The sequence below is a fragment of the Nicotiana tabacum genome, chromosome 14, assembly GCF_000715075.1.
Source record: "Nicotiana tabacum cultivar K326 chromosome 14, ASM71507v2, whole genome shotgun sequence".
Taxonomy (NCBI): Eukaryota; Viridiplantae; Streptophyta; class Magnoliopsida; order Solanales; family Solanaceae; genus Nicotiana; species Nicotiana tabacum.
In genome coordinates, this window is record NC_134093.1 from 3060414 (window position 1) to 3085865 (window position 25452).

The following is a 25452-nucleotide window of genomic DNA, read 5'->3' on the forward strand; positions in this document are numbered from 1 at the left end:
GAGGAGGAAGGGTGTGGATAAACACCTCATAAATTCAGGATGTTGGTCTGGTCGTTCGTCGTAACATTTTCGGGTTGTTAACACTACTACGGTGGTCATTTTGTGTATGAAGAGATTGGGGTGTGTTTGGCTATTTTGTAGTATTGTGTGGTGTGCATAAGTTTGGAAAATAATGTATATATGTTGTTATTGTTGTTTTTGGTGTTGTTGGTGTTATCTTGAATTTAGAGGAAGTAAGGATTATAAGGGAGATGCTGTCCGTTTTAATACAAGATAAGCTTGTCGTTCGTTGTGCGTTAGTTATACCTTCCGTAACTTAATGATAGTATTATTATCGTTGTTGTAGATTAAGGTGAGAAGAGGCGAGTTCAAGTTGGTGATTGGAAAGATTGTGATAAGGTATGTTAAGGATAAGCTCTTCCTTCATTTTGGCATGATCTCGTAGCTACGTGTGTTAATAATGAGACATAAAGAGAAGTTCGTATTCATGAATTTATTCACATTATTCTAGTCTCATAAGCTATAGTATTATTCATTATCGAGACTCTATATTCAATTTAGTATTTTCTTCTTCCAGTTAAGAGAGCATAGGGCCTATACATACACAGTATTACAGTATTTTCACCACCATCGAGCTATAATCGATGGGCAGGCCCCTATTGGGCAACCTCTGATCAGATGGTAAGTTATATATACTGAGCCTACTGTGGCCGAGCGCCTATGAGCGAGCCCAGGATGGTCGAGATACAGAGCCTAGTATGGCCGAGCACCTGTGAGCGAGCCAACTACGGCCAAGCAGTTACACGTACCGAACCTTATAGGGCCGGACATTTATTTTACTTAATATATTGAAGAAGTTGAGTCAGTATCAGCAGGTAAGTATATCTCCAGATCATCTTTGACTCCCAGTTACTTCCAGTTATTATATTATCAGTTCAATTTCAGTTTTCAGTTATGTTATTGCCTTACATACCCGGTATATTATTTCGTACTGACGTCCCTTTTTTGGGGACGCTGCATTTCATGCATGCAGGTTCAGATAGACAGACGGGTAGACCTCCTCGGTAGGTGTTTCCAGAGTTCAGCCTGATCGGTAAGCTCCATATCCTTCGGAGTTATCTGGTCTAGGTTTTCGTGTACATCTTCTGTATGTATGTATTTATATATATAATATGGGTAGGTCGGGGCCCTGTTCCGATCACAATATATTTATCAGTAGAGGCTTGTAGACATATCCTGTTGGTTAGTGCAGTATGTCGGGCTTGTAGGCCTGGTATGTATATTTTGGTGGTTTGTCAGTTGTAGTAGTTATGACAGCCTTATCGGCCCAGCTTTATATTGATGTTTAGTCAGCGCTAGTTTCCATTCAGTTTTATATTTTGCTTTACAAATTGCCTTGCAAGGTGGCCCCAAGGCCAAATTATGACATTATATGTTCATAGTCCCTTAGTCACAATTTGGTACGCTAGGTTAGGTGAGGCACCGAGTGCCGGTCTCGCTCCCAGGTTCGGGGTGTGATAGTTTATCAAATCCATAAATGTCGCCGGGGCGTTAGTCAACCCGAAGGACATTACTAGAAACTCATATGGTCCATATCTAGTGCGTAAAGCCATCTTCGAAACATCCGAATCACGAATATTTAACTAATGGTACCCCTTGATCTCAAGTCAATCTTAGAGAACAACCTGGCACCCTGCAAGTGGTCAAATATATCATCAATAAGAGGCAACAGGTACTTGTTCTTGATGGTAACTTTGTTCAACTGGCGGTAATCAATGCACATCCGCATAGTCCCATCTTTCTTCTTCATGAATAACACTGGTGCACCCCAAGGTGATACACTCGGTCTGACGAACCCCTTTGCTAACAACTCCTCAAGATGTTCCTTCAAATCCATCAACTCCTTCGGAGCCATGCGGTATGGTAGAATAGAAATAGGATGGGTACCTGGAGCCAAATCAATACAAAAATCAATATCATGATCTGGTGGCATGCTTGGAAGATCAGAAGGAAACACATCGGAGAACTCCTGGACCACGGGCACTGAATAAATCGACGGAGTCTTTGTGGTAGTATCCCAAATATAGGCTAGATAAGCCAAACAACCTTTCTCGACCATGTGTCGAGCCTTCATAAAAGAGATAACCTGACTAGATGCATTGACAAACGAACCCTTCCACTCTAATATAGGCAACTCTGGCATCACTAAGGTGATAGTCTTGGCATGACAATCAAGGATGGCGTGATACGGAGACAACCAATCCATGCCCAGGAAGATCTCAAAGTCGGTCATATCGAGTAACAGAAGATCCGCTCTAGTCTCATAACCACAGAAGGTAACAATGCAGGATAGATAGATCTAATCCACAACAACAGAATCGCCCACCGGTGTGGCCACATAAACAGGAGTACCCAAGGACTTACGAGGAACACCCAAGAAATGAGCAAAGAAGATATGAAACATATGAATATATAGACCTTGGATCAAATAGTACCCAAGTAACCCTACCGCAAACAGAGATAACACCTATGATAATGGCATCTGAGGCCATTGCATCTGGTCTGGCTAAAAAAACATAGAATCTAGATGGAGCGCCACCTGTCTGAACTTCGCCTCTAGGACGGCCCCTACCCACTTGCCCTTCGCCTCTAGGTGGTCGGACGGCTGGTGCGGCAGCTGGTGCTGTAATTATAGGCTGATGACCCTGTTGTACTGCCTTGCCCAGAAGTCTGGGACAAAACCTCATCATGTGGCCAGGATCCCTGCACTCGTAACAATCCCTCGGAACGGTGGACTGCTGACTTGAAGTCTGACCATGATCGCCTGAATACCCACTGGAGGAACCTTTAATAGCTGGTGGGTGGTTAGAAACTCTCTAGCATGGCACTGAAATAGGGCTGCACTGGAACACCATGAGGAATCGGCGGTGCTGGATATGTGGGCCTGCTAGGCTAACCCCACCCAAACTGACCTCTGCCCCAGACGGAGCACTACTAAACTCTCTAGAATAATGGAACCGTTTGTCCTGGGGCGTCTGCTCTCGGCTCCGCTGATGAACACACCCCGATCCTCCAAGCTATCTCCACAACTAGCTCGTAAGAAGTCCCCATATCAACCTCTCGGGCCATAGTGTCCTGGATATCAGAGTGCAAACCTGCAACAAACCTCCGCACTCTCTCGGCATAGGTAGGGAGTATCATAAGTTCATAGTGAGAGGGTGGAATATGACATCTGACCCTGCTAGAGCTGCCCGAGCTAAAATCGCAACTCTTCTATCTGAGAGGGTGGAATATACATATCCAGGATGATACGTGTGAACTGATCCCAAGTCAATGGAGGAGAACATGTTGGTCTGCGTAGAAGATATGACTATCACCACCTACGGGCCCTACCCTTCAGCTGGAAAGTGGTAAAGTCCACCCCAGCGGACTCCAATATCCTCATGTTGTGCAGTCTGTCCCCTACACCGATTAATAAAGTCCTGGGGGTCCTCATGTCGCTCACCTCCGAAGACAGGAGGGTGTAGCCTGGTCCATCTATCCAATAGATTCTACGGCTTGCCGGCCACAGCTAGCCTGGGCTCAGGTATAGCTGCTGCAACTGGCTGGTCTCCACCTACAAGTAGTGCGCCCGGGGTCTAATATACGGCAGTTGCATGCCTAGGATCCTGAGTGGTAAAGGTCTGTGTTCCCCCTCCCGACTGAGATGTGGCCAGGTCTGCTAGAAATAAACCAGCCTGAGTCATAGAATCCATGAACCGCATCATACTGCCCATGAACTCCTAGAATCTCGGAGCAGACATGAAATCCACTGGGGTCGGATCTGCTGCAAGCACCTTGCCCCGCTCCTCAATGATAGGATCCTCTACGGGATCCACTGGTGGCATGACTGGAACAACTCTAGGATGCCCCCATCCTCTACCACGAGCTGGAGCCCTCCCTCGGCCTCTAGCAATAGGGGGAGCAGCTAGTCAATGATCGGGTATATCAGTCGCACGCGTTCTCACCATCTATATTTAAGTGTGCGTTTCGAACTCGTCAAACATTAACTGCACGATAGGAGATGAAGAAAGAGTAGTTTCCTAACACCCTATAGCCTCTCGAAGATAAGTACGGACGTCTCCGCACCGATCCGTAAGACTCTATTAGGCCTGCTCATAACTTGTGAGACCTACGTGAACCTAGTGCTCTGATACTATGTTGTCACGACCCAATTTTCTATAGGCCGTGATGGCCCCCAATGTCGCCGCTAGGAAAGCCAACGGTGAATTAGCCATGTACTTATTCTTTTTAACACTTTAGAAATGGTTGATTTCTAATTATTAAATAAGTGAGAGGTGAGAAATTGAATAAAAATAAAGTGTGAGCAATTATAAGGACAAGTGTGGTGAAATAAATACCCAAAAAAATTATCAAATGTCTACTAGCATAATTCCAAGACCTGGTGTCACAAATGTATGAGCTATTAGTAGAATATACAAAACATTAACTAATGTCTGAAGTAGAGTAGACAGAAAGTAAATACAAAAGAGAGACTCTAGGTGTTGCAGAACGGACTCAGAAGTAGCTCACCACTAAGTCTCAGAGTATCATGGATGCGTGCCGGGATGAATACCATATGCACCTGCCTCAGATCCTGCACGGTTAGTGCAGAAGTGTAGCGTGAGTACATAAACAATACGTACCCAGTAAGTATACAGTCTAACCTCGAAGAAGTAGTGACGAGGGGTCGACATAGATACTAACTAAAAAGGGCCACCCGGTGCACTAAGCTCCCGCTATGCGCGGGGTTCGGGGAAGGGCCGGACTACAAGGGTTTATCGTACGCAGCCTTACCCTGCATTTCTGCAAGAGGCTATTTTCACGGCTCGAACCCGTGACATCGACACTTACTATGGGCCAATAATAAAATGCAGGAATTATAAACATGTATGGAATATGGAAATAATAATAGAAACACCACAACAAGTAGTGAATATATGGTTCCTTAACTAATGATAAAATTCCAAGAATTTCTCTAGCCAACACCTATTAATACCCATTCTATTTCTGTCATCAAATAAATTATAACCTCATAATCCATGAGATAATATCAAGTGTAATCAGATTCCGAGTATTATCACGCACGATTTATGCCGAGGTCATACGGCCTGATCCAAAAATATACTGTGTGCACTACTGAGGGTTGAATGGCACGAACCATAGATGCATCTATTAATCTGTAGAGGCAAACGATCCGCTCCCATGAGAGTAGAGAAGTTTACCTCGCTCGCGAAAATACTTGCGACATGAGTGGACATGGATTTCTCAGAATTATTATATATTCCTCAATTCTTCCCAAAAATATGAAATCTAAATTTGAAATTTTCAACCTTAAGATCTCAAATCTCAGCTTTAATTAAGACAATTAATATGCATAACAAACATAACCGTATAATCAAGGCATGGTGTAAATCTAAGACTACCCGGATATCTCATAGAATATAGCTATGCACAGACTCTTGTTACCTAGTGCGTGCGTATCTCCTCACACAAGTAATTTACAACAAAGAATACACCTAAGGGGATGAGTTCCATTTTACAAGGTTAGGCAAGAGACTTACCTCGTTCTCAAGCTCACTTCCGATCCAAAAATATGCTTTAAATCCTCATCTCGGCGCCAAACAACCTGAAACTAGTCAAATGTTATATAAATTAATCAGTACATGATCAAAAGTTCATAATTTAACTATTAGAGTAATTACCCAACCCAAATTGGAAGATTCCTAAAATTCACCCCCGGGTCAACTTACACGGATTTCGGAAAATTTTGAAGATAATTGTTACCATAACCTTATGAACTCAAATATATCATTTTCACCCAATTTCAAATTATTTTCGTGGTTAAATCTCATTTTTATCAAAACCTAGGTTTTTCAACTAAACCCATAATTTTCACAATTTTGCATGTTAAAATCTACCCATAATCTATGTATTTAACTTACGTTGGAAAGAATTTACTTACCTTCAATAGCTAAGTGAAAACCCCTCTCTAAGAAGTTCAAAACATCGCCCAAGAAGTAAAATAAATGAGCCAAAATGGCCTAAGTCTTGTATTAAATGCACCCTTTTGCCTCCAGCGATATCCACTTCTGCGGGGAATCTACCGCTTTTGCGGCTCTGCATCTACGGAAAAAGAATCGCAGATGCATCTATCCCCCAGCTGGCCTACTTCTGCATTTGCGGACAATGGCCCGCTTCTGAGAGCCCGCATCTACGGCGCACGTGCCGCACCAGCAGCCTTGCCAGCTTCTGCGGTTGCCTTTTTCGCACCTGCGCTTTAGCAGGTGCGGTCCACGCTCTGCTTCCCCGATCCCTGGGCAGCCCATGCCAGACCACTTATGCGGTCGTTGGCTCACTTCTGCGAGCTCGCACCTACGGTTGGCTCCTCGCAGGTGCGATTGCACCAGAAGCTATGTTGCTTCAGCCATTTTCTCTAAGTGCAAACGACATCGGCGCATCATCTGAATGGCATCCGGTCCCCCCAAGGCCTCGCCCAAACATACCAACAAGTTCGAAATCATAAAATGGACCTGTTCGACCTCACGAAACACGGAAAACAACACCAAAAACGAAGAATCACACTCCAAACCAAATCGAATCAACTTATAAACTTCAAGTTCTTCCAACTTGCTCCGAACTCGCCGAATCATACATAAACTACTCGAAATGATACCAAATTATGCATGCAAGTCTTAAATCACCATACGAAACTATTCACGGGCTTGGAATCCCAAACGGACCTCGGTAACACCAAAACCTACTCCAAACCAAATTTAAAGAACTTTAAAACTTTTAATAAGCCAACCTTCAACTTTAGGCGCCGAAATGCTCTCGGGTCATTCAAAACCCGATCCGAACACACGCCCAAGTCCAAAATCATACGAACCTATTGGGACCGTCAAATACCGATTTCGGGGTCGTTTACTAGAAATGTTGACCCAAGTCAATCTTAACCCTTTAAAGCTAATGTTAAGGAACTAGGTGTTCTGATTTCAACCCGAACCCTTCCAAACCCGAACTAACCATCCCCGCAAGTCACAAAACAACAAAAGCACATACGGGAAGTCTTATTTAGGGGAATAGTGATCTAGAAAGCAAAACGACCGGTTGGGTCATTACAGGGCGCCTGGACCCGGATAGCCTAAAATTTTTCCGGTCCATCAAAACTTTCGTGTGCTATGACATGCCATCTGTATGGGCCCGGTCCCCTGAAGCCTCATGACCGACCGAACCGAGGTTGGGGTAGATACACTCGGATATCTTAAAATTTTGTTGGTCCATCAAACACGGCTTATAGAATATTAGTGATCGCTTTGCCATGACCGTTCCTCGTTTTTTGGAGGTTTAGGGCCATAAACATGAATTCTACCCGATTCCCAGATTTTCGTTTGTTATAGCCCATGCCATCTGCATGGGCATGGGCGCCGAACCCGAATCGCCTAAAATTTTACGGGCCCATAAAAAATGACCTAAGGAACATTAGTTATCGCCTCGTAATGATTGTTCCTCGTTTTTTGGCGTTTTAGGGCGATAAAACTGGAATTCCACCCGATTCTCAGATTTTCGTATGCTATAGCCCATGCCTTCTGCATGGGACGGGGAACCCGAACCTGGATCACCTAAAAAAAATTGGCCTATCAAAAACGGCCTAAGGAAATTATTTATCGCCTTTCCATGACCGTTCCTCATTTTTTGGCGTTTTAGGGTCATAAAACTGGAATTTCGCTTGATTCCAAGATTTTCGTGTGCTATAGGCCAAGCCATGTGCAGGGAGCCAGCGCCCAGACTCGGATCGCCTAAAATTTTGCTAGCCCATTAAAAACGACCTAAGGAACATTAGCCATTGCCTCTCCATGATCGTTACTCATTTTTTGGCATTTTAGGGCCATAAAACAGGAATTTTGCCCAATTTTCACATTTTCGTGTGCTATAGCCCACGCCATCTGCATGGGCTTGGGAGCCCAGACTCGTATCACCTAAAATTTTGTCGACCCATCAGAAATGACCTACGGAACATTAATCATCACCTCGCTATGATCGTTCCTCATTTTTTGGCATTTTAGGGCCATAAAACTGGAATTCTGCAGAATTTCCACATTTTCTTGTGCTATAGCCCACTCCATCTGCATGGGCCTGGGCACTCGTACCCGAATCATCTAAAATATTGTCGGCCCATCAAAAACGGCTTACAGAACATTATTCATCACCTCGCCGTGAACGTTCCTCATTTTTTGACGTTTTAAGGCCATAAAATTGGAATTCCGGCCGATTTCCAGATTTTTGTGTGCATGCCATCTGCATGGGCCCGGGCGCCCTGACCCGGATCACCTAAAATTTTGTCGGCCCATCAAAAATGACCTAAGAAACATTAGTCATCGCTTCTCCAAAATTGTTCCACATATTTTGGCATTTTTGGTCCATAAAACTGGAATTCCGCCTGATTCCCAGATTTTTGTGTGTTATAGCCCACGTCATTTGCATAGGCTCGGGCGGCCGGACTCTGGTCGCATAAATTTTGGCGGCCCATCAAAAATGATCTAATGAGCATTAGTCACGCCTCGCCATGAATATTCCTCATTTTTTGGTATTTTAGGGTAATAAAACTGGAATTCCGCCCGATTCTCATATTTTCGTGTGCACGCCATCTGCATAGGCTCAAGCGCCCGGACCCAGATCGCCTAAAAATTTTCTAGTCCATAAAAATGGCCTTAGGAATATTTGTCATTGCCTCGCCATGACCGTTCCTTGTTTGTTGGCATTTTAGGACAATAAAATTAAAATTTTGCCCGATTTTCAGATTTTCGTGTGTTATAGCCCACGCCATCTGCATGGGTCCGAGCGCACGAAACCGGATTGCCTAATATTTTGCCGGCCCATCAAGTACATCCTAATAAATATTAGCCATCACCTCGCCATGACCGTTCCTCATATTTTGGTGTTTCAGGATCATAAACACAAGAATTTTGTCCAATTCCCAGATTTTCGTGTGTTATTGCCCACGCCATCTGCATGAGCACAGGCGCCCGGACCCAGATCGCCTAAATTTTGCCGTACTATAAAAAATGACCTAAGAAACAATATTCATCACCTCGCTATGACCATTCCTATTTTTTGCGTTTTAGGGCTATAAAACTGAAATTTTACTCGATTCTCAGATTTTCGAGTGTTATAGCCCATACCATCTGCATGGGCCCGGGCGCCCGAACCCAGATCGCCTAACATGTTTCTGGCCCATCAAAAATGGCCTAAGGAACATTAGTCATCCCCTACCCATGACCGTTCCTCGCTTTTTGGCGTTTTAGGGCCATAAAACTGGAATTTCGTCTGATTCCGAAATTTTCGTGTGATGTAGTCCACACCATTTTCATGGCCTAGGAGCTCGGACCCGGATCGCCTAAAATTTTATCGACCCATCAAAAATGGCCTAAGGAACATTATTCATTGCCTTTCCATGATCGTTCCTCTTTTTTGTTGTTTTAGGATCATAAAACATGAATTCTGCCCAATTCCCAAATTTTCGTGTGCACGCCATCTGCATAGGCCCGGGCGCCCTGACCCAAATCGCATAAAATTTTGCCGGCCCATAATAAATGTCCTAAGGAACATTAGTCATCGCCTTGCCATGATCGTTCCTTAATTTTTGGCGTTTCAAGGCCATAAAATTGGAATTCTGCATGGGCCCAGGCAAACAGAAGTGGATCGCCTAAAATTTATCTAGCCCATCAAAAATGACCTATGGAACAATAGTCATCGCCTCGCCATAATCGTTACTCATTTTTTTGTATTTTAGGGCCATAAAACTGGAATTCAATCTGATTCTCAATTTTTCGTGTGCTATATCCCACGCTTTCTACATGGGCCTGGGCTACCGGACTCGGATCGCCAAGAATTTCTCCGACCCATCAAAAACTACCTAAGGACCAATAGTCACCACCTTGCTATGACAGTTACTCATCTTTAGCGTTTTAGGACCACAAAATCAGAAATTCGCCCGATTCACAGATTTTCGTGTGCTATAGGCCACGCCTTCTGCATGGACACGGGCGATCGGACCCGGATCACCTAAAATTTTGTTATCCCATCTAAAACGACCTAAGGAACAATAATCACTGCATCGCCATGACCGTTACTCATTTTATGGCGTTTTAGAGCCATAAAATCATAATTCCATCCAATTTTCAGTTTTTCGTGTGTTATATCCCAAGTCTTCTGTATGGGCCCGGGCGACCGGACCCGGATCGCCTAAAACTTTGGTGGCCCATCAAAAACGACCTAAGGAATAGTAGCCACTGCTTATCCATGACCATTATTCGTTTCTTGGCGTAGTAGGGCCATAAAACTGGATTTCCGCCTGATTCCCAACTTTTTGTGTGATATAGCCCACGCCTACTGCATGGTCCTAACGACAAGAACCGGATCGCCTAAAATTTTACCGGTTCATCAAAAATGACCTAAGGAACAATAGTCACCATCTCGCCATGACCGTTACTCATTTTTGCGTTTTAGGGCCATAAAATCGAAATTTCATATGATTCTCAGATTTTCGTGTTATAGCCCACGCCTTATGCAAGGCTCAGGACGACCGGACCCGATCACTTAAAATTTTTTCGGCACATAAAAAATAACCTAAGAAATAAATTAACCGCCTTGCCATGATCGTTACTAATATTTTGGCATTTTAGGGCCATAAAACCGGAATTCTGTCTGATTCCTAAATTTTCGTGTAACATAGCCCACGCTTTCTGCATGAGCCTAGGCGACCGGACCCGAATACCTAAAATTTTGTCGACCCATCAAAAATTACCTAAGGAACAATATTCACTGTCTCGCCATGACAGTTACTCGTTTTTGGCGTTTAAGGGTCATAAACCCGGTATTTCGCCGGATTCCCACCCACCTTCTGCACGGGCCCGAGTGATCGAACCCGGATCGCCTAATATTTTGCATGCCATAAAAAAGACGTAAGTAACAATAGACCCCGTCTCGCCATGACCATTACTCATTGTTTGGCGTATTAGGGCCATAAAATTAAAATTTTACCTGATTCTCAATTTTTCGTGTGATATAACCCACATCTTCTGCATGGCACAGGCGACCGGACCCGGATCGCCTAAAATTTTGTCGGCCAATCAAAAATGACCTAAGGAACAATAGTCTCCACCTCGCCATGTTCGTTTCTTATTTTTGGCATTTTAGGGCCATAAAACAGGAATTTAGTGCAATTCTCATATTATCATGTGCCCACGTCATTGGCATGAATTCAGGCGACCGGTGCCGAATCTCCTAAAAATTTACGGGCCCATGATAAACGACCTAATGAACAATAGTCATCGCTTCGCCATAACTGTTTCTCATTTTTTAGTATTTTAAGGCTATAAAACAGGAATTCAAGACAATTCCCATATTTTAGTGTGTTATAATCCCCACCATCTACATGAATTCGGGCGACCACCCCTAAGTCTCCTTAAATTTTGCAGGCCTATAAAAAGTTACCTAATGAATAATAGTCATCCCTTTGCCATAATTGTTCCTCGTTTTTTGGTATTTTGGACTATAAAAAAGGAATTCGGGACAATTCCCATATTGTTGTATGCTATAGTCCATGTCATCTGTATGAATTCGGCGACCAACCCCGAATCTCCAAAAATTTTAAGAGCCCATAAAATGACCTAACGAACAATAGTTATCGCTTCGCCATAATCGTTCCTCTTTTTGGTATTTTGGGCCATATAAAAGGATTTCGGGATAATTCTCATATTAATATGTGCTACAATCTACGCCATCTGCATGATTTAGGGTAACCGGCCCCGAATCTCCTAAAATTTTGCGAGCCCATAAAAACAACCTAATGAACAATAGTCATTGTTTCGCTATGACTGTTCCTCATTTTTTGGCGTATTAGGGCCATAAAACAGAAATTCAGGTTGATTCCCAAATTTTTTATGTGCCATAGTCCACGCCATCTACATGAATTTGGGCGACCGGCCCCAAATTTTCTAAAATATTGTTGGCGCATCAAAAACGACCTAATGGACAATAGTCATCGCTTCGCCAAGACCAATTTTTATTTTTTGGCGCTTTAGGGCCATAAACTAGGAATTCATGACGATTCCCAGATTTTCGTTCGCTACAGTCCACGCCATCTGCATGAATTCAGGCGACCCCCCTCCCCCCGAGACTCCTAAAATTTTGCAAGCCCATAAAAAATGACCTAATGAACAATTGTTATCGCTTCGCCATGACCATTCCTCATTTTTTGGCATTTCGGGTCATAAAAAAGAATTCGGGATAATTCCTAGATTTTCGTGTGCAATAGTCCACGTCATCTGCATGAATTCGGGTGACCATCCCCGAATCTCCTAAAAATTTTAGGGCCCATAAAAAATGACCTACTGAACAATAGTTATTACTTCGTCATGACCATTCCTCGTGTTAGGCGTTTTAGGCCATAAAATAGGAATTCATGACGACTCCTAGATTTTTGTTCGATGTAGTCCATGCCATCTGCATGAATTTGGGCAAGCGGCCTAGAATCTCCTAAAAAACGATATAACGAACAATAGTCATTGTTTCGCCATGACCGTTCCTTTTTTTTTGCCGTTTGAGGGCCATAAAACATGAATTTAGGACGATTCTCAGATTTTCCTGTGCTATAGTCCACGCCATCTGCATGAATTCAGGCGACCGGCCCTGAATCTCCTAAAATTTTGCGGGCACATATAAAACCACTTAATGAACAATAGTCATCGCTTCGTCATGTCTGTTCCTCGCTTTTTGGCATTTTAGGGCCATAAAACAGGAATTCAAAACGATTCCCAGATTTTCGTGTGCTCCATCTGCATGAATTCGGGTGACCGGCCCCTAATCTGCTAAAATGTTGCGGGCCCACAAAAATGATCTAATGAACAATAGTCATCGTTTCGCCACGACCGTTCACTAGTTTAGATTGGATCCAATGTTTGAATTTCATATTCCTCTCCCGTAGTTTTATAATAGTTTAAAAAAAACATACGTTAGCCAAAGGAAAATTTCTATTTTCGATATTTTGTAAAATTAACTTTCTATATTTGTAAATTTCTAAAAGGTGCCCATTTAAGGATGATGTGTCTCCTCTTTATAAGTTAGTGAGCCCATAGGGTCACTAACTAAAAAAATTACAATTTTAATCCCAACTAGACATAGACTTCTATTGGTCTTTGTAAAAGACCAATTAACTATGCCACCTAGCATATATTAAACTGGAGTCTAACAATCTTGTAATATGTAAGATGTTTGGTTAGGACGAGAAAATCTGTTAACAATACAAAGATTTAATTCATCATATATATTTGACTTTATAAGTCGCTTATCATATCTTTATCGGTTTACCTATTGACTAAAATTTCTTTCAATCTTTTTAATCAGTCATATCTCTGTTTTACTGTTTAAAAATTTATGTAAACATAAAGCAAAACAACTAAAAAACAATTTTAATTTTCCACAAGAGTCAATTTGGAAATATGAACTCTATTATCACCATAAAAAGAAAGTGGTCCTATGTCTATTCCTGTTTTCAGAGGTATGGGGAAAAACTTAAAAGATAATATAAAAATTAGCCAAGGATATAAAATATCTGTTCCTTCAGGCCTAATTGTAGCTGCCACATAAAATGTAAGTTGCAGGAGATGCAGCAACGAGGAGAACAGTCGCCGTTTGCTTCTTTCTAAAAATAAAAAATAAAAAACAATTACCGCAATTAATTTGACGACATTATTTTTTGGATGGGTTTCCCGTCCGTCGCTACTTGCTTTGAAGCCCGATTATATCTAAATATGCACCAAATAAAACCCATTTAAGGGCGAAACATTTCCTAATTATGATTTTTTCATGTTCATGGCTCGAACCCGAGACCTCTGGTTAAGGGTGGAGGGATCCATCTATCCCACCACAACTTATATTGGTACTTTGATGGTATTTTACCAATTCATTTTTGGAGTTGATGGTTCTGTGGGAATATACCGGGTTTTTGTTGTTGTTATTTTGGAGTTGGTGATTCATATTATCAAACAAAATAAACTAAATAATACAAGAATTCAATTAGTGGGGAAAAAAGCATAAAAGTATTTAACTAAGTTCTCTAAATTAATTAGGTTTTTTTACGTTGTAGAGCACTAATTAAGAATTTATTTAATAAATAACAATGCTTTTGATTTATTTTAAAAATAACAGATTTAATAACAATTGTAGCACAAATTGCTCACGTGCAATAGTTATCAGGTTTAGAAACTAATAAATACTAACCCTCAAATTAAGGGGATGACTTTAAATTCTTATCAATTTATTCCTCATCCTCTTTCATGATAACTCTATCACTTTTAGTATTTATATTTATTAACATAAGTAAATCTGCATTTTTTTCTAAATAAACTGCGCAAATAAACACAAATGAATATATATTTCATTATTATATCATTTACATTTTTATATACTTTAGATATAACAATAATATTATACTCTATGAAATTATACAACTATCATGTACTCTGAATATACAATATTCATAAAATAAATATATGATACATTTTGAGTAATAAATTTAAAATACTCCGAATATATATCTTATATATTCATGGCATTGATAAAATAATTATGTATATGTATATCCAAATATCATAATATTATATAAAATAATATTTAAATATACTTCATAATATACTTATTAAATAATTATTTATTATACCAGTTATATATAAGTTATATATAACGTATATAATAGGAGTAGTTATTTATTAGTTATTTATCCAAGTATGCATTATTATCCAAACATTCCTGTTTATCAATAAAAAAAATCATTTATACAAATGATAAAATATGTATAACCATCATAATAGGTAGAGAGGGAAAGTACCAATAAAATCATCATTAATGACAAAATCATTTTAGAATAAAAAGATAAAAATCATTTGTTGAGTATTAAATTAGCAATAAAAGGGTATTAAATGCTTAAGGAAACGTGTGACTTCCTTCCAATTGAATTATGTTATATGTGCAAATATATAATTGCCAAAAATGTTAATTAAGTAATTATGCTAAGATCCTGTAAAAGTTTTCAAAATACTGCCCAGTTATGTTTTTTCAATTAATTAAGTATAATTTAAATACAGATTAGAATCTATTTTAAACAAGACTTTTCTAAAAGAGCCCGACCCGGCTCATTTAAAGCCTATATAGTTCGTGAGCTAGGATAGGAATTATCAAGGGTAAATTATTCTGTACAGCCCCTCAAAAGTTTAATAGCCCATATTTTTTTTTATTGACATGAAATGTCCCTCCTGCCCAAACATATTACATCTAATAGTCAGAAATATCTATTTTGTATATTTTTTGTATAATGACAGTCTATTTTGTATATATATTTTGTATAGTGACGGTCTATTTAGTATATATTTTGTATAGTGACAGTCTATTTTGTATATATTTTGTATAGTGACAGTCTATTGTATATAAATTGTATAGTGACAGTCTATTTAGTATATTTTTTGTATAGTGACAGTCTATTTTGTATATATTTTGTATAGTGACATTCTATTTTATATAAATTATATAGTGACACCCTATTTTGTATATTGTTTGTATAGTGACAATCTATTTTTGTATATATTTTGTATAGGAGAATTTGGTAAGGTAAGATGAAATTTTTTATTTTATATATTTTGTAATATACCAATATTTAAATTTATTTTCACCAAAAGAAATACATAAATATCCATGTAAATATATACTAATGGTGGGCCTGAAATTAAATTATTTAAAAATGTATACCAGATATTTGTTCTAAACCAAACTACAATTGTTCCTTAATAATACACATAAAAGAAAGAGGTTACAAGGAAAAGGATTTCTAGGATCCTTTTTGGCGGCAGAAACTAAGAAGAATAAAACCTCCCTCATCAAGATCATAAATGTTACTTTAGCACGTGAATTTTAAACCAAAATATCTTTGCTGCTTCAGAGCTAGCTTGCATGCCTTCCTCATAATCTTGGGCAGAAGCTTCTAAAACTTCAGCAATAGTCTGTATCCACAAAAATAGCTTTAAATTAACCAGTAGTACAATTTAAATATAAAAAAAAACTTAAAATCGTTAAAAATTAAGATCCGGATTGTTGGCGGGATTAAGAGTAGAGATGACGGAGCCACTAGCTTTTCAGGTGCCATTGACATAACAACCTAGATTTTTAGGGCCAATTCCGATCTCCTTCAGAAACTCGTACTCTTTCTTTGGAAACTTATGATTTCTTCAATTTCACCAAAAAAAAAAAAAAATACAATCGAAACTTTCCAACGGACACGACAATCCGATAGAAGAAATTGCTTAGTGCAAGAAGGAGAATCAATAAATGAATGCTAGAGAAGTGGTGATCCATCGCCAAATTTTGGACTTTGGTGACTAGGGAGGGCGGGCGGCACAGATATGCTAGTTAACATAATTTATTTATTTTTGGCTACAAGTTGTAATATGCAATTGTGGTCTAGGCGGTTGTTTATAATTTTTGCCGAGCGGCTAACTTTGTCAAAAGCTCAATTATCAATTACAATATTATAATCGGCCCAGACCAACACCTTAAAAAAGGATACGAGCCCAATGGGCCAAGGATATGTGGGCCAACCTCTGACCAGCCCGCCCACTTTTCAGGGGTTTTAATCCCCACTTTATAGACTTTGTTGCCTGTTTTAATTTCTCTTTCTAGAGTGGTATTTGTATTTAAAGTATAAATCATCTTCTCCTTTATAGTTTATATACTAATGATAATAGTCAATAATACAGTAATAATAAATGGAAGGAGGTGAGAGGGCGTAAAGAAATTCTGGGTGATTTCATATATGGAATATACAACCCATATAGGCAAATCTGTGGGACATCAAAACAACAACAACAACAACAATAACAACCCAGTAAAATCTCACTAATGAGGTATGAGGAGGGTAATGTATACGCAGACCTTACCCCTACCCCGAGAGAGTAGAGAAGCTGTTTTCGAAAGCCCCTCGGCAAAACATATTAGCTTAAAGAAGGATAACAAATTAAAAAATATGTTTTGTGGGACATCAAAACATATTAGCTTAAAGAAGGATAACAAATTAAAAATTAATTGCAACATACAATACTTTTCATATACTTTTTAAATATTTAAACTTTAATTTTTGAATATTAAGTTAATTTAATCTAATTTAATTTTAAAATTGGTCAAATTGATGTATTTATTTTACGACGAAAGAAATAATAATAAAAAAGAGGTGAAGGGCTAAAAGCAATTAGTCAAATTATTGAAAAGTCCAACTCATAAGAAAATGGGAAGCTAGAGGAATCCCACTCATAAGTCATAACCAACACTAGTAATCCACTATAGCGTTCAAGTTAATTAACTTTCTCACCACTTGTTTTTTATTTAGCATTTTTTAATTAAGTTACTTTACAAGCTAACATAGATAATGTATGACTTTAGGTTTGATTAAAAAATATTTTCAGTCGTAAAAGCTGGTGATTTGCCTGTTAAAAGACTTACATTCTTCCATATATGGATATATCAACTTGCTCGATATATATCCCACGAATATTCCATCCATGCATACGTGCTTTTTCTCTTTGAAAATGATAGAGTTATAAATGAGTCGATTTAGGCATCGCAATCTCGTCTAATCTAAGCTCTATCACATCATACTTCGGTACCATTTACGCACTGCAATCCCGTCTGCTCTCATACTATTTTTCTCGGACATCGAGCCTAAATATCTGAACTGTTTGCATTTAAACACTGTAGGTAAGGGCGATCTAGGATCTTATTTCGAGTATTTATAACTTTGGTGGCAACACGTGATAAGCGAATGATATGATTCTCGAGGAGTTACACGAGGGCTATGTGATGATGCATCAAATCATTAGACTGATCTTATATCAATTTACCTCTTCTTATATATCAATTTACCTCTTCTTATACTAGCTAGCTAAAATTGCAGTAAAACAATATATATACTTTTACTGTTCTAAAATCCTTACTCTCTATATGCTTCTTAAACTTTTGGTAGACGCTCTCGTTTAGTTAACTTTTGCATGATATCATCAACAAATAGCATAAATCATGTAACCTCATGTTGCATTGTGTAATTAGTGAACTCATCCGACCGACCAACTTTGGTCGGTCAAAAAACCGACCAAAGTTGATCGGTTTTTCAAAATATATATTTTTTTAATTTTTTTTTTTACGAAACCGACTAACTTTGGTCGGTTTTCTTTGGTGCAAAAATGCGGGAAACTATTTTTGAATCCCGCGAAATTTATATTTCAAAAAACCGACCAACTTTGGTCGGTTTTTCAATTAAAATAAATAAAAATTAATATTAAAAAAACCGACCAATTCAAATTGGTTGGATAATTCGGCCGGTCATTTAAAAAAATCGACCAACTTTGGTCGGTAATTTTACTTTTTAATAAAATCGACCAACTTTGGTCGGTTATTTTCGTGCGAAAATACAATTAAAGAGTATAAATCAAATAAAAGACAGTCTTAAAATAATATGTAAAAATGGTCTAGTAGTAGAATAGTATCCTAACACAGTACAGACCCCGGTTCGATTCCCAGATGGTGGATCTTCTTATTACACAATTAAAATATCGACCAACTTTGGTCGATTTTTCTTGTAATATTTTTTTTTTGAATTTAATTGACCGACCAAAGTTGGTCGGTAATTTCAGACCAACTTTGGTCGGTATGCCTTTCCGACCACAAAAATACCGTCCACACGTAAATGGTCGCGTTTTGGCCATTACCGACCAACGTTGGTCGATTTTTACCGGATTTCTAGTAGTGTAACCTCATGCTGCATTGTGTAATTAGTGAACTCATCCGTATAATTAGGGTGAAAATTTAACCACTTAATATATTTTTTTTGGTAATTAAACAGTTTTATTTACCAAGTAGTATTTACATACTGTTTCTCACGGTAGCCTGATCTGAACAATAGTCCCACATTCGGCTACACTTCTGTCATTTCCGCTCTTTCTAACTACCATAACTACCCTTTACATATCTCTATGAACATTAGGATAGTAATTTAACTCTAGTAACCTTCCCTTCACTCGTTGCTTTCAAGCCCCCTCGACAGTGTATATCCTGTGTTAGTAGTCGAGTAATTGTTGATGCATTCCTCTATTTTGCTTGAAATATTCTTGCATTCCTCTCTTGCCATATATAATACATGCTATCAGCTAGTTTTATCCTGTATACTTCAGCTTTGGAGTTCTTCCCTTTGTAATGTCGTTCATCCCACTCTAATCACTACAAGAAAATAAGGCTATGACGACATTTTAAAAATGTCGCCATAGATCACATAAATGTCATAAAATGCTTAACCGATATTTATTTTACACTTAAAATAAATGTCGGAAATTTCGATGTCGGAAATTTTTCAATATTTAAACTAGTGTCGTAAAATAATTAGTGACATTTGTTTTACGACATGTTGTCAAATGTCAATAAGATGTACTCTCGACTCATCTTGCTTGCAACATAAAATAGAAATGTCGAAAAATATGTCTCGTCAATAGTTTTTCTGTTTTTGGTTTTTATATTAAAATAATATAATGAATTTTGAAATTCTTCATGATGAAATAATCATTTGATATTTCAGAACACCATACACCATAAAAATGAAATAAATAGCCACTTTCTGCATACTCGTTTTGTAAAGAAATACAAACTGTAATTATCAAAATATTGTAAGCAATGTAATAATAGATAATTGTTCTCAAATAAATATAAATTTTCTTTATACATCTCTAAAAGAAGTTAAGATCGTCTATAGTCTAAGAAAATAATAATAAGCAATATGGGCCAAGATCTTTCTCTAAGCTTAGTTTCAAGCATTTTTTATCTTGCCCGTGCCGTGTTGGAGAATATTACTCAAAACCAAATCTTCCATAATAACCGACTTTCCGTCATAACACTGGAACAACATCGAAAGGAGTTCTTGATTGATCGGCTAGCTAGAAGCCTTCCTTGAAACAGATCGTCACCCAAGTTGTGCATCCATTACCACAATCTAGGTCACTAATCTATAAATCTATACTAGTTGAACCCGTAACTCGTTAAAACATAAACAAATAAAAAGATAAATAATACTCCCCTCTTGAGAAAAAAGATAGCTAACAAGTTGATAATAATCCTAAAATTCAGAATATCTTGTTGATGTCCTTCCCCAATTTCATATTTTCTTGGCTTTTGCAAAATGGAAATATGGTTGTTTCCAAGGAATCTCAAATCAATCGTGAGAAAGGGTTGAGGAAAGGTGAGAGGCGGTTAGGGTTTTGAGAGAAAAGAATTAGAGTGAGGCCTTTATTAAGAGTTCCTAATTTGTTTTTCAGTAATAATCTTACAATTTCCTTAATATCCATCTATCAAATTTAAGTTACAAATGCGGTAAATTTTTCATTTTTAGTTCTAAATATCACTAAATTGTACTTTATTGTGATTTAAGATCAAAATCAAAATTATTATTTTTGTTATCGTTTTTTACACTATTCTGTCGTTATTGTTATGTCAATATTTTAAACAAGCTTTTTATCGACATTTACTATCACTAATTAAAAATAAAAAATAACTTTTTTTCTTGTACAAAGTACGATTTAATAATTAAAAAATATAGTAAAATTTCCAACATTAGATGTAATTATTGTTAGTTACCAATTACTAATATGATATTTAAAATATAAGTCATAATATTTTCGATATTTTTGTATCAAATGTCGTTGTTTTTATAACTTTTTATATCAAATGTCATTGTTTTTACGATATTTTATATCAAATGTCACTTATTTTACAACATTTTGTATCCAATGTCATTATTTTTATGACATTTGTTCATAAATGTCAAGAAATTTATTTTTTTCCGATATTTATTTTAAATGTCACTAAATAAATATCGTCGTATCCTCATTTTCTTGTAGTGAATTCATGATCCCAATCTATCACCTGCCTATGAATCCCCTGCTAGTCCAGCATTGCTGTCCATTCTTGTGTTGAGAATGAGTAGCTAAAAATAGATGGTCGATGGTTTCTTCCTCTGTGTTACAGAGGAAGCGGGTTGGATCATCCAAGCAGCCCCATTTCCTTAATTTGTCTAGTGTTAATAGTCTTCTATGTGTAGTCAAGAATAGAGTGAATATCTACTTTGGTAGCCCAACATTATTGCATATCATTCTTCTCCATGGAACTTTGATCAAATCTCCTTTAAGTTTCAATTACATGGCCTTGATTGAGAATTTTTTCATTCTCATTACCTCTTCCTCTGAGTAGCCAGCTTCCTCAAAGTATTTTTTTGCTTTTAGTATCTTCTGCATCACCTACGATGCTTGCTTTGTCTTAGCACCCCCACAGTGAGGTATGTTTCTTATAGTATATGTGAACCCATTGGACCCATATTTTGTCTTTCTTCTTGCATAGATTCCATAGCAGTTTACAGATGGCTGCTCTATTCCATGTACATACATCTAGAAAATTTAAACCACCTGCTGCTCTTGGCCAACACAGTCTATCCCAAGCCAGAAGTACTTTCTTGGTTACCTCCACCCCTCATATCCATAGAAACCTTCTACACATACTCTCAATTAATTGGGTCAGTTTCTTTGGCAGCAAGAAGACATGAGACCAAAACATTTGTATAGAGAACAACATACTCTTGATAAGCTGAATTCTTCCTGCATAGGACATAAATCTAGTATTCCAAGATTGTATTCTCTCTAGCATCTTCCCAATAAGAGGTTGACATTGTACCAGTGATAGTCTCTTAGTACTCAAAGGCATCCCCAGGTACCTCACTGGCAAACATATTTTAGAGAAGCCTAATACTTGTAGTATTTCCTGTTGTATATCATACCTAACTCCCCCAAAGAATATGGAGCTTTTATCAGCATTAGAAACTAATCTAGAATCTTGAGAAAACTCTTGAAAGCATTGATATAATAGCTGCACAGATATAATATTACCTCTACAAAAAGAGCAAAAGATCATCAGCAAAGCTAAGCTGTACTATGTTCATTTTAGCACACTTAGAGTGATAGTTGAAATTTTAATTCCTCTTTAGTGTCTTCAATAATCTGGACAGGTACTCCATTGCCAACACAAATAGATAAAGAGATAAAGGGTCACCCTGTCTCATTTCTTTTTTAGCAGGAAATGGGGTTGTATGCTATCCATTGACAGTGTACCAGTGATAGTCTCTTAGTACTCAAAGGCACCCCCCAGGTACCTCACTGGCAAACATACTTCAGAGAAACCTAATACTTGCAGTATTTCATGTTGTATATCATACCTAACTCCCCCAAAGAATATGGAGCTTTTATCAGCATTAGAAACTAATCTAGAATCTTGAAAAAACTCTTGAAAGCATTGATATAATAACTGCACATATATAATATCACATCTACAAAAGAGCAAAAGATCATCAGCAAAGCTAAGTTGTACTATGTTCATTTTAGCATACTAAGGTGATAGTTGAAATTTAGATTCCTCTTTAGTGTCTTCAATAATCTAGTCAGGTACTCCATGGCCAACACAAATAGATAAGGAGATAAAGGGTCACCCTGTCTCATTCTTTTTTTAGTAAGGAATGGGGTTGTATGCTATCCATTAATGATGATGGCATAAGAGACACTTCTCAGACACCTCGTAATCCATTGGATAAATTTTCCAGGTATTTGCAGACTTGTTAGAACTTGTTCCATATAGTCATATTCAATAGAGTCATAAGCCTTTTTTATGTCTACTTTTAACATGCACCTTGGGTACAAGCCTTTTCTACTATATCCTTTAACAAGTTCATGGCTCAGTATGATATTTTTATTTATCAGCCTGCCAGGCACAAAAGCAGACTGATTTCTATCTACTAGATCATCCATTACACTCTGCAGTTTGCTTGTTATCACTTTAGAAATAATTTTGTATAGGAGGGTGCAACATAAAATTGGTCTGTACTCAGTGATTTTGGATGGATTGGTCACCTTTGGTACAAGAGTAACTGTTGTGCGATTGATAAGCTGGTATAGGTTAGCACTTGAGAAGAATTCTATCACAACATTTGTAATCTTGTCACCAATCACAGGCCATACCTTTTTTAAAAATAGTGCATTGAAACCATCACAATCAGGTGCTTTGTTATCACTGATACCTAGCAGTGCCTGGTAGATTTCCTCTTAAGATATATCTGTCACCAATTGTAGCTGTTGTTGTCTATTCACCAGTGGACTATCCCTCATCGCTATTAGATTAATAGCAGGTATATTTTCAGTTGATGATCCCAATAGCTGCTTATAAAATCAAGCACTTCCTCTTCAATCTCTTATTTTGTCTGCACCAATTCCCCATTGGTCCTTATTAAGCTTTTGATCTTGTTTTGAGAGTACCTAGTTTTCATACTTGCAAAAAAATAAGTTGTGTTAGCATCTCCTAACTTCAGCCATTGTACTCTTGATTTCTGTTTCATAATGCTTTCAGCCATGTCCTCAGATTGCCCATGGTCCCTCATTTGCTTCTGTAATTCACAAAGTTATTTCCTGCATTGTTTAATCCCGTCTCCTACTGTACTATACTATGCACTGTTAAGATCTTTCATAGCTTGATTTACTTGTTTTAGTCTCTTACACACATCCTTCATAATATTTAGCCCATTACTCACTTCCTTTGCTCCACTAACTATGGTCAGAAAGTCTTTATGTTCTGTTAGTTGGTTTAGAAACTTTAATAGTTTAGGATCCTTATCTTCGTTATCTTCAAAGGTAATGCTCAAAGAGGAGTGATCAGAACAGACTGGATCCATTAGCCTTACTTCTAAGTGTGGCATTTGCAGCATCCACTCAGCATTTACCAAGGCTCTATCTATCTTGCTGTATGTGTGGCCATTTGTCCAGGTGAAACTCCTTCCACTAGTTCTCATTTCTACCAAAGCAATATCATCAATGAAATTATTAAAGTCCATAATCTCCAACTCTTGCACAGTATTCCCAATTGGTCGATCCTCCCATGATCTAATAGCATTGTAGTCCTCCATTATTAGACATGGGCCGTGTTGCACATTATGCAAGCCAGTTAAGTCACTCCATAAACACCTCCTATCTTCCAGAGTATGTAGACCATCAACTGTTGTAAATGTGAATCTCATATTCATACTTTTAATGTGTACTACAGTATGAATAAATTGAGAGGATTTTCCCAATTCCATGCATTCTATCTTAGTGGTATCCCAAAGTAACCAAATTCGTCCTCTACTACTATGTTCATAGTTTGCAAGCCAAGCCCATTCCGGAGTGATTTTCTTAATTATTTGTACAACCTTCTGCTCGTTTATTTTGTGTTCTAGTAATGCAATCATATTTATTCTACTGCTCCTTATAACTATCTTAACCTCTTTCTGCCTAGGTATCTTGTTAAATCCCCTAATATTCTATGTAACCAGCTTCATAATGGAATAAATAGGGGTTGTGGACACCCATCCTCTCCTTCTTGACTACTCTGTCTACTTGTACCCTCACCCATTTGCCTTGAAAATTTTAGCTGCAGTCCAGATTCTACCAGTATGTTGAATCTATTAATCATGTCGACTGCATCGTCTCCTGGTTTCTCCCTGCTCCTACTGATTTTCATGTAGCTTTTTTCCCAGCATGTTCCTCCTCCCCTCTAGCTAGCCTTGCATGTGAACTTACAAGTCTATTATTTGCATCCTTTGCACCAGTAGATATTGCTACCTCACTACTATTGTTGGCTGCTACAGGTGCCTTGTCATTTGGAATAGCTTTTGGCTGCCATTCATGTTTCTTCTTCTGCTGCTTAGGCCTAGGCTTAGGTGTTGGCTGCTCTCCTGAGTTGCATTTGTGTCCCACTTGCAGGCAGGTATGGCAAAACTCAGGAAACCAATCATAATCTACCTCCTGCATAAATTCTCTACCATTAGGATCAGTCACCTTAATAGCTCTGGGAAGTTCTTTAGTAACATCCATCTCAATTAGTACTCTAGCATAAGAAATTCGATCTAACTGAGTGGTACATGCATCTGCATATAAGGGAATTCTTAGTCCACTACTTATTATGCTCAATGACTTTGCTCCCCAACAATTGAGTGGGAGGTTAGGATATTTGACCCATACAAGAATGGTATGCAATACTTCCTTGTTGAAATCAAAATCAGCTGACCATACTTACATGATAATTAACTTGTTATTTAGCATATGAGGTCTAGAATATAGAACTTCATTTCTGTCATCTGTAGAGTTAAATATTAACATAAAATACCCATCATTATGGAAATAGATTTTTGGCTTTATTGCAAAAATTCCATGCTGAAGCAATAAAGAATTCCATAGCTCCTATAGTTGGAGCTCCTCC

The 25452-nt window shown here is 38.2% G+C and overlaps 1 protein-coding gene and 1 pseudogene across 1 annotated transcript; both read right to left on the reverse strand.

The window, feature by feature from the left end:
- LOC142169192 (small ribosomal subunit protein uS3m-like) overlaps positions 1-23330 on the reverse strand; it is a 52156-nt pseudogene extending 28826 nt beyond the window's left edge.
- A 332-nt stretch (positions 23331-23662) lies between these two features.
- On the reverse strand, positions 23663-24121 carry LOC142169193 (uncharacterized). The gene has a single exon (XM_075230428.1). It carries the CDS (start codon positions 24119-24121, stop codon positions 23663-23665), a length of 459 nt encoding a protein of 152 aa, XP_075086529.1.
- Positions 24122-25452: the final 1331 nt, after the last annotated feature.